Source organism: Mus pahari, chromosome 5 (genome assembly GCF_900095145.1).
Source record: "Mus pahari chromosome 5, PAHARI_EIJ_v1.1, whole genome shotgun sequence".
In the NCBI taxonomy this organism is placed as follows: domain Eukaryota; kingdom Metazoa; phylum Chordata; class Mammalia; order Rodentia; family Muridae; genus Mus; species Mus pahari.
In genome coordinates this window covers 130484513-130495288 of record NC_034594.1, presented here as the reverse complement: position 1 = coordinate 130495288, position 10776 = coordinate 130484513, and the positions used below count along the sequence as shown (strand labels likewise).

General features: G+C 43.5%; 1 protein-coding gene across 3 annotated transcripts in view; it reads right to left on the bottom strand.

The window, feature by feature from the left end:
* Nucleotides 1–9208: 9208 nt before the first annotated feature.
* The window catches only part of Sec16b (SEC16 homolog B, endoplasmic reticulum export factor), a 41042-nt gene continuing 39474 nt past the window's right edge, over nucleotides 9209–10776 (bottom strand). For all 3 annotated transcript variants that reach the window (XM_029539094.1, XM_021198173.2, XM_029539095.1), the window contains one exon: nucleotides 9209–10323. In XM_029539094.1, coding sequence (XP_029394954.1) covers nucleotides 10252–10323 — 72 coding nt within the window. In that variant the 3' untranslated portion in view covers nucleotides 9209–10251. The remainder of the gene's footprint in view (nucleotides 10324–10776) is intronic.

Genomic DNA, 10776 nt, shown 5'->3' with positions numbered 1-10776 from the left:
GTGAGCATGGGGGTGGGAGGTGTCTGGGGGAGGTAAGGGAAGGCTGGAAGTGTGCACAGGCTGCGCCCACCAAAACGCTCATCTTTCATTGTATATCCCCTGGTAGCAATGCTGACAGCCGGCATATCTTGGGATAAGGCAGACAATGCTCCATCCCACTGTTCTAATTCTGGAGCTGCTATGCCACCTCATTAATATGGGAAAATGTGTTAAAAAGCTGCTGATAAACAGCTGCACAGAGGCAGAAATAGTGACTCCCGTCACATTCGCAAGCTTTATTGGATCTCCAACATGGCATAAGAGGCGAAGCTTAGCCTGCATGTATAAACGGAGTAATTTGCTGTAATGTTCCAGTTTATTGGTAGACATTTTGCCATATCATGTCTCCCCAAACACAGTTTAAGGACACTTCTGATTTACACAGTTCTGTAAACTGCCTCTTTCTTAGAACCGTCATGACGACCGGCACAATGTCTCCAACATTCCAATCTCTCAATAAAACAGAAGACTGACTAGCCTCCACGCACCCCACAAGCTCTAATAAGTAAACTTCTCCTCATTCAAAGGATATTTGATTAAGAAATTAGCCATGAGCTGTGTATAAATCACAGCAAGTTGACTGAAGTGACAGGAAAGGACATTGCCTTACGCAAAGGGAGTTAAATCTTATCCTAACCCAAGGCCAGACCTGGAGTTACAAAAGAGATTTGTACAGAATGCTGCAGCCAGGACAGGTATTCAAACCTGGCAGGCTCAGGTCCCCAATCACAAAAGCAAAAGTCCCAATTTCCCTTACCTGGGGATGTCTCTGCTTTGCCGTTCTCCAGCTACAGGAGGGAAAGCCCCATGGAAGCTGAATTCTAATGACCTCCCTTCTCCTCAGACTCCCTCCTTTCTGATGACAGATTGATGGCCTCCTCAGGTGCCTCCTAGGTGCGATCCACAACAGGGGACAGCAACATTGAGCTCACAAAATTGATTTCCACTGGGTCCCTGTTTAAGCCAGCATGGAGGTGATTTTCATTACTGACCTTCCCTTGACCCCTCCCCCCTGAGGAATTATAGCCCATCGGAGAGCCCTCTCTACTAGATAAATATTAAACTGTTTTCTGTTTGGCACCAGGTGGCAGCTGCTCCCTTCCTTCTGGGTTGAGGATTATGTATTTGTGTAATTTTTATATTATGTTTGTTTTGTTGGCAGATGGCTTATTATTGGGGTTGCACCGGAAGAAGGGAAGGTGTAACTCCAGGGGCACGTTCTGCTAAATTAGAGGCAGGTAGGGCAGAAAAGTGGGGATTCTTTTTAACAAATAAAATCCAAAACTGTATAATTTAACTAAATGTGAAGAGCCTTAGAGCCTACAATTATCCAAACAATGCTTTGAAAGGGTGGCTTAGAGACACGAGTTTCCTTGTATACACGTTTAGGCAATTCTCCTATGGATAGTCCTCCTTGGGCCTAAAACCACTGCTCTGATCTCACCCTATCCCCTAGAAGAATGACCGAACAAACTCTGGGTCTGTGTCTCCATCTCCTGAAAATGTGACTGTTTCCAGGCATCACCAGGGTATGGGGTCTTAGAATTGCCAATATAGCATCAAGTTAGAGCCCTTGGTATAAAATTTGACCTAATTAAGACACTATGAGCAAAGCATTCCAATAGCAATTACATGGGTTGTAAAGGGGTAAAGTACCTTTTAAAACCAAGAAATGCTTCTGCCAGAAATAAGTGCCCTGGAGGGTCAAATGAGGAGCTATAAGTGCAGGACATAGTTTGCCTTGACCTTAAATGGGACACTTCCATCACCTGCCATAGAAGCTGTCAGCTGGGGACAAAAAAGAAAAAAAAACCTGCCCAGGGCACCCACATCCCAAGACCACTCTCATCTCATTCAAGGATTATTCCTGAGAAACTGCAGCAGCCCTTGAGTCTGTGGTCCTGGCCTCTTACAATATCACCCCTTCATTTATTCTTGTATTTTGTGGCAGACTTGTTTCATCTTCCAAAGATTCAGAGAAGAGTGAAAACGTAGTCACAGGACCATCCCACAAGATCATCTCCAAACTAGACATAAGTTGTAGCTGTTTTCTTACAAACATTCATAAGGTTCTAGTTTGGGGAAACCATTCATTCTTGACTGTCTTGAGTACTTGAGCTGGTAGTAGACACAGGAGCTGTCCAAGGTGCTGCATTTGTTGTATGCCCTTATCCCTGAGAAGTCCCAAGGGGGAAATCCACGTAAACACTTGAGATAAGAGCAGCAACCCTCATCAGTCAAATAAAAAGAAGGGTGTAGGGAATCACTTCACCCGAGACAGAACAAAACTGGGATCAATGGTCCTGCTTGGATATACAGAACAGATACATGTACCTCAAAACAGGAGGGAAGGTATGGGCTGTGCTGGTGGGCTACATAAGCTAAGTCTTCCACTCACTGTGTGATCTTGGAGAAGATCCTGAAGCTCTCTGAGCCTGTGCCTCTAGCTCCTAGTCTAAAAAGTGAAGCTCCAACACTGAGCTGTCTTTAGGACCAAGGAAGAGGCATCTATGGAGCCCCAAGCATGCCTGCCCAGCTCCAATGTGAGCTGTGACATGTTGGGCAAATTATCTGAACTACATGCCCTAGCTTCTTCAAAATACTCACCTTATCCCATCCTTAAGAGAATTTAATGAATAGACACATGTTAAAAAAAAAAAAGTCCCGTGTAATACCCAGCAGTGTAGTGTAATATCTTAGTTATTAATATTGATGTTTTATTATCACAAATATTCCCCTCAGTAGCACAGTAAGACAATCCAAATGATGTTCTCACATTCACAGGGAAAAAGCTATCAGTTACAAAATCAAATCCTTAATTAAGAAGATTTAGGAAAATTGATTAACATCTCTAGGCCATGGGGTTTTTTCCATCAATAAAATTGCATCTCCCAGAACCTTCCTGATAAACTCATGCCTGACAGGTAGAGTCAGGAGTGCCCATGACACACAGTCCCTGGAGCAACACGCCTTGGTTGGAACCTGGTCACTTAGTCTCCAGTTTGACTGTGAGTTCTGTGAAAGCAAGGTTTATGTCTCAGCGTATAAGGTGTCCCATTATACGCTCATTGAATAGAATTTTTCTGAGATTCAATTAACTCTCCAAATCTGGAAGTCCTTCCTCGGGACTAGAAAGTCAACTTCTGGAAAGAGCTGAAACCGGAATGCAAGCAATGCTTTCTTTTAGAGATCTAATGTCAATTACCTTCACGCTGCAAGCTATTCCAGTGCACTTAGAAATTAATTTGATTTGAATGACACAAGAAAACCTGCCTAGGTTCCAGCTCAGGTTCTCCATTTCTGTATGTTATCATGATAACTCTCACCGCCATTATATTGGAAGCTTAGGGGTAGCTTGATGTTATTCAAATTTGGAAATGTATTGAGAGAGCTTAGGACCAATAATGCTCCAATTGCTCTCATATCATGGGCATTTATTCAAATATCTTAAAAAGTAGGAATGAAATCCTGAGGCACCAAACTCAAATTATTTCCACTCTAGGACAATGATGTTTTCTTGTGACCCAAAGTCTTGACTGTAGGAAACAAAGAAAATGCAAACAGTCGTGATTGTCTCTTACATCCAAAAACAGTTCCTAAAACCCACAGACAGGTTTTAAAAGCCAAGGCCTTTGATATTCAAAAAAGCAGTTTGAAAAACATGAAAAATTAACTAATATTTGTTGACTAAAATTAGAATCCTTGACACAGGATTTGTTATATCCTATTCTGGTAAGATAATTGCTATGGCGTAAATGTGATTTGAGGATGTCCCGCAGGAGTTCATACATAAGCTTAGTCTTCAGTGTGGTGAGACAGGAAGTGATGGAATCATTAGTGGCATTGGTTATGTCCTTGTGGGTACTGCCTTCAGAAGAGATTAAGGTAGTTTGCATGGGACTGGGACTTGGTTAGTTTCCACAAGAAGTAAGAGATGTAGATAGAAAGATGATAGAGATAGATAGATAGATAGATAGATAGATAGATAGATAGATAGATAGATAGATAGATAGATAAGAGCCAAGTGTGTATGGGTCTGTGTTTTTTCACCTCCCCACTGGGGTGCCATGGGATGCCAACATGCCACTACAGGGAGGTGAAACATAGTCTAAGATAAGGATCCCCAGCTCATGTTTCTCCAGGTGAGAAACAGTGCAGGCTGGGATGGAGGTTGTGGGATGGGACTATGGTTCTCAAACTCCTGGGTACCCAGACACCTCTGAGAACCACAAAGAGTTGAGAACAGAGACTTCCACCCTCCTGTGTACCCTGTTGCCACTGGGGACCAAGAGGAGTTGGGAATTGGCCCTGGGCCTGTGATGAGCTGAGGATGGGGGTGGGGATCCAGCTTAGCTCAGGGTGAGTGCCAAGAGTGTGGAGGAGCCTTCTGCTGGAGACTTAGCCATGGCTCTGTATGATGAAGGCATTCCCCATGGGCAGTTCTTGATGAAGGAGACGGTCCTTGTTTGTCCAAACTGCTTCATTCATGGCAGATGAGGATGCAGACAACTTATTCGGGTTGAACCAGAATTTGAATACCTTTTGTAGGAAAGGATACAAAGGAAAGATGCTCATTGGCTAATCACTTAGGCTTATCTAGATATCTCATTAGCATGGAGATCTTGAAGTTCTATGCTACGTGCCTGGTTGTCATGGTCTTCTTAGTGGAGTGGAGTGGTCCCGTACTCCAGGACAGAAATCTGGTGGGGAGCTAGTCCAAACTCCTGCCATCCTCAATAATGAGTTTTATCGGGATTCTAAACTTTGCTGCTACCTTACCAGTTCTTCCATCTGGTGGCATGGTCCACTGCCCCACAGGTGTGGAGGCCAGAAAATATTGAATTTAAATCGAGCCTGAACAACATAGCAAATTCAAGAACAACTGGACTAAATAATGAGATCCTGCCTCAAGCATAAATGAATACGTGAAATAAAATAAGTTTTATTAAAAACACTTGTAAGAGAGTAATACTGGCCCCTCTTCCAGCTGCCATGCCATTTCTCCCCACGTCCTCCCGCCATGGTCCAAACTCTATAGCCCAAACCCATCTGCCACCCAGTGATTAAAGAAGAGCCTTGTTAGAGGCCACCTGACCTTTTCTTGTCTCTGTGTGTTATCTATCTTCAGTTAGTTTATTACAGAAATAGAAAACAAAGAAATACAGACATCTCCATAATAGCAGACACGTGGAAGATGCTTCGGATAGAGGCTAATGTATCGTAAGAGTGAAACTTAATTAAAAAGATGGTGCCCACAAATCTGCATAGACCCAAAACTCACTGCTAATATTAGCCCATCCCTGAAGAGGAACTCTACAGCAGAACTCATGACCTCTAAATTCTGACAGAGGGAAACAAGAACAGAGTCCGTGATAGCAGCTGAGCAAGTCTGTATCAGGTTGTCAAAGCTATCTGCACTGAGAAAGCCATGGAATGCTTGACACACCATGGGTCTAACTTCACTAACGACATCATCATTTGATGACTATGTGGGAAATGTGCGTTCTCCCAGAGGCAACAGACTCCTGTCACACTACCTGGGCTCTAATTCTAGATCCACCCTTACCTGCAGCATCAACTTAGACATGATGGCACCCTCAGCTTTTGATTCTCCACATCTTGTATGATAGCTTCAATAAATGTTAGTGTATTTATTGTTGAAATTCAGAATACCTGACCACCATAGTTTCCACCAAAAGATCCAAGAATCTTGGAGTCCTTGGAATTTGATCCTCACCACTGTGAAGAAAATCTCATTTTGTAAGATTTCCTTTCACAAGCAGGAGTGTGACCTATGGCCATTTAGCATGGAAAAGAGTTCCCAGCCTGAGTGGGTGTCTGTCTCCTGTGTTAGTTACTTCTCTCTTTATTGTGACCAAAGATCTGACAAGAATTGACCTAAGGAAAGAAGGCTTCCAGTTTGGAGAAGGATACAGTCAGTTGTGGTGAGGAAGGCGGGGCAGCTTGAGCACAAGGCAACTTTCCGGTCACATTGAGTCTACAGTCGGGAGGACAAGAACAGACAGGACATGGGGCAGGGTTATAAAACCTCAAGGCTTTCCCTGCAGTGGTCCACTTCCTCCAGCAAGGATCCACCTTTTAAAGATCCTGCAACCTTCCAGAACAGCGCCGCAAGCTAGGGGCTGAATGTCCAAGCACACAAACCTATGGGGGACATTTCATACTCAAAGCTCAATGAAACATGACTGGAAGCTATGGAATTCCCCTTAAGGTTCTTTTTAAATGGGATAGGCCCTGTCTACAAGGGGCAGAAGTCAGGGGAACATCTCATGTTATAGTAACAGTTTTCACAGGTCAATAAAGTTGACTTAAACTGCTGTTATCTTGATCCAAAGAAGTGCTGTTACCTGGAGAATGGGGATGGCTGGAAAGGAAGAAAGTGTGGGAAGCAGATTCTTCCACTTAGTGGGACTGTGATGAAACATCCTACCGTGCTATTAATCTTCATTCAAAATAACATTCACTCTCATTAAGAAGCCATTTCTGGAGGACCTGAGTGAGTGATGGGCAGGTGTAAGTGCATCAGGAGCATGGGTGAGCATTGAGAGCACACTTAGGGGCAAGCTCAGTCAAGCACCTACAGCCTACCGCTATTGCTTCAGACTCATGCTGCTGCTTGGGCAGGGTCCAACTGAAGACAAAAGGCAGATGAGGTAGAAAATGACTTCCCCAGCTCTCTCTGGGTGGAAGGGTTAGAAAACATTCTAGGAATAGTGAGAACAAAATCTCATTGTTCTCGTTCCTTTTCAGGTAAGAACAGGTGTGTGCACATCCCCTTGAGGTAGAAAACACTCTGATTTTGGTCGTGTCTTTTCCCCCTCCTTTTTTGGTTGATCAGAATAGAAACCCTCTCCCTCCAAAGTGAAACTATCTTGGAGAAATAAGATTCTAACAGAGGCTTTGGCCCTGGTCAGTCTGAAGCCCGCATGGTGTTAGAAGGGGAGCATATGCAGGTGACAGAGGTGGCGGGCTCCTTCACAGCTCAGAGCCACATTAAGAGGATTCGACAGAGGGGTAGAAGGATGGCAAGATGTGATAAAGACTCATAAATGGAACTTAACGGTTTGTTCTCTTTCAAATTACTGAACATTAAGTTTAAATGTTATCACATAAGTATTAAATTTTATATATATATGAATATATATAAATTTTATATATATATATATATATATATATATATATATATATATATATGAATCTCAAATTTGCACTTATGACTCAGTTTCACAAGGAAAACATGGCTTTATTTTCCTTCACTAATTCATCCTCCCTCTAAGCTTGCACCCCATTGAAGAACAGGGGAAAAAACAAACCTGCCAGTTAATACTGTCTCAAGCGCTTCCTTTTAAATGGTGTCTTTTGGCCATTATTTTGTTTAAACATAGAGCTCTATTTGTAGTCTCTCTCCTCAGATGGCCTGGGGTGATGCAAAAGAAGGTCTGTGACCCAGACTCTTGTGTTTTTCTCTATGCCTGTCTAAACCTGACCTATGGTCTTTTGAATACTACTGGTCCCCTCTGGCCTTTTGGGACACAGTGCAATTGCTTCCTTCTAGATTATTCCCTTCTGCAGGGAGCTCTGCCTCCCATTACAGACCTGGCCATCCCCAGGATCAAGCCACAATGGCCCCAACACACTGGGCACAGTACCAAGCCAGTCTTGCAGGCCCTCCTGGGCTGTGGAAGAGGAAAAGATCTCCAACACCATTGCTTTCCCATTCCCATTCTACCCTCCCAGCTTGTAAAAGGAGGGGAGAACTCTTTTCCTGTTACAGCTGCATTCTGTCCTTCACCACAACTGGTTTCTACCATCTGAAGCTGTTAAATGACTATGACCTTCAGCAACACAGCCACTGCCGCACATCCAAAGCTGATAAACAATGAAGAACTTTGAGTGACCCCAGTTCTTCAGACCTTTACTGAACCTACCTTTCCTGATCAATGAGCAATGGATTTGTTCTAATCAGGGCTATACAGACTGATGGATGCAGTCTGACTCTGCCACAGTGAATACTTTCAATCATGAATTAGCCAACATATTGTGAGCCTCCTCCTTCTCTGGTGCATAAAACATCCTGTCAGTCCCTCCTGGGAAGACACAGTCAGAGCTGTGTGCTTTTCTGCTAGGGACTTAAGGGAGCTTGGTGCTTGCTTCCTTGAGCACTGTAGTCATTGCTTTTCTGTGAATGCCTGAACAGAAAAGTAAGGACTTGGGCATAGGGGTTCTTGGCCCTCTTCTTTAGTCTGCAGGCTGCTCCACTGACCTGCTCTCTTTCGTTGGATAGGACATTCCTTGTGTTGTTGCTCCTAGGGGAACTCTGCCTCTGGCGTAACAAGGTGGCAGATTGAATGCCCAGGGAAACTGGTTTTATAATTAAGACACATCTTGAGAAGTATTTAGAATTATCATTCCCACCAGATACATATATCAAAAGGGACACAAGGAGTCAGGCAGACATAGGCTGAAGTCCAGTGATTTGCTTATTAGCTATACACTAATAGCTTGAAACACAGTTCTTAGCACAAGCTATCCATATTTCAAGGACCTTCTTTCTTTTAATTCTAGCACTGTCCCTGTAAGGGAGGTACTATTATCATTGCTATTGTTTTATAAAAGGGGAAAATTGGCCTCCAGAACAACCAAGCGACCTTGCCTAAGGTTGTAAGGTGAACTGGGCAAGAACAGAGCATGAGTTTGGACAGTGTGGTGCCTAGAATACTCGCAGGCAGCTACTAGGGTGCTACAGGTAGGTGTCAGCATACCAAGCCTAAGAAACAGCCATCTTAGGAAGGGCAACTGCACATAGTGGGGGCTTTCTAGGTACTAAACACTTATGTACATAGTTTCTAATGTCGTCTAAGCCCAGAAGAATAGGAAACAGAATATGCCCCATTCATCCAGTGAGCTGACTACTTGGCTAGGGGAGCTTTGTCCGTATTTCTTAAATTGAAAAAAAAAAAAAAAAAAAAAAAAAAGACAGTATTAAAGTAGACCTGGGAGTGAAGACCAGTCTTTGATTCTCCATCAACAAAGGGCTCTTTCTAGCTATTCACACCGGATCACACAATGGAACCGTTACTAGAAAGACTTCAGGGAAGAGACCATCAATGTATTTTCTCCCTCTGCAGAAACCAGCCAGAGACAAGCATTTGCTATAAAATTATCTGGATTTAATCGCTATCAACATCAGAACCATAGTACATTAAAGTACAAAACTTTTATGTACAATTACACATACAAAAATGGTCTTTGTGAGGAGCAATTTTAAGCAAATCTGACAAACAGCGAGAATCATTTCTATTTGAGGTTTTGAAAGGAAAAAATGGAAATTTCCAAGACATCTCCCTCCTCCGTGGGGCCCCGGTGACCCTCACAGAGCATCAATTTGCAAAGGCCTGAGGTAGGAAGGCAGGTATTAGCAATATGAGGCATTCATTCCTCCCCTCTTATGGAAAGGATGACGTTTTAGGAAACACTTTCCATTATTTATTATACTGATGTTCCATCCATCTGCATCATTAGGTTCAGTAGTTACCATGACAATATGATGCCTACAGCAATCTAACTTGATAGCCAGATGTCAGAATGTGAAAAAAATAGGACCCGCTAAGAAAGTGAGAGAAATATAATTAGTCTGAACCACATAGAAAATGTGCACAAAACTAGGACCGGGAGGAAAATTGCTGAAATGTCATTGAAAAGGGAATCACTGAAGGGCAGTGATAATCAAATTCAATGTAAAACCTTCACTAACAAGAGCCATAAACTGGTCTTTAAGCAAGTCTAAGGAGGGAGTCCAAGTTATTCTGGGATGTTGCTCTGTTCCTGCTGCATAGCCTGGTGGTATCGTCTTCCGTTTTCACGATGGGATTCTAGGGGCCCTCACTTTCCTGAGGTTCTCAAGCTCCTACCTCAAGTCTGCTGCCATGACACTCTACCATGGACACTGGCTCTGTTCCTCCATCTGACAAGATGATTCCCATCACTCCAAGCTAAGCTGAAGACTGGACCAAGCTGTTGTCTGGGGAGATCCTGTCCAAGCACCCCCTATGCAGCAGGCTCACAACAAGGCCATGGATATGGCACAAGATGGACACTGAGAGGTAGAAAGCAACAGGAAGTTGTGCTCCAGAAGATGACCCCAGGATGGGGAGATGGTCATCCTCATGGACCCGGGACAGTTGGTCACTCTCAGCATGGTTGGGTTGGGTAGCGGCGCTGGGCTAGGCGGTTTGGCCGGTTCAGGCTACTAGCAGTGGGAAGCTGGAAAAGAAGAAGAGACACTACACTGGAGTACAGCTCCAAACATGGCTCTTCTTTGGGGACTAGTGGGATGAGCAAGGGCAGCCATTTCAGCTGTGGGTGTCTTCCAACGCTGTATTCTAATAGCCAGCCTTCACCTCTGAAAGATTGTGAAAGGAAGTTTGATTTTATAAGGAACCAAGGTCAAAGGGTACACCTGCAGAGTCATCTCCAGGTCACTGAGGATCGGAGACCTAGCTTGTAGGAACTCCCTCACCCCAAAACGAGAGAAGGTACCCACACTAAACCATCAGCACTGTGTTGTTTATATCTCAGGGTCAATTACAGGTCAAGAGTGATGTTTGTGGGGTATGATATTTAGTAGATAGATAGATAGATAGATAGATAGATAGATAGATAGATAGATAGATAGATGATAGATAGATAGATAGATAGATAGATGATAGATAGATA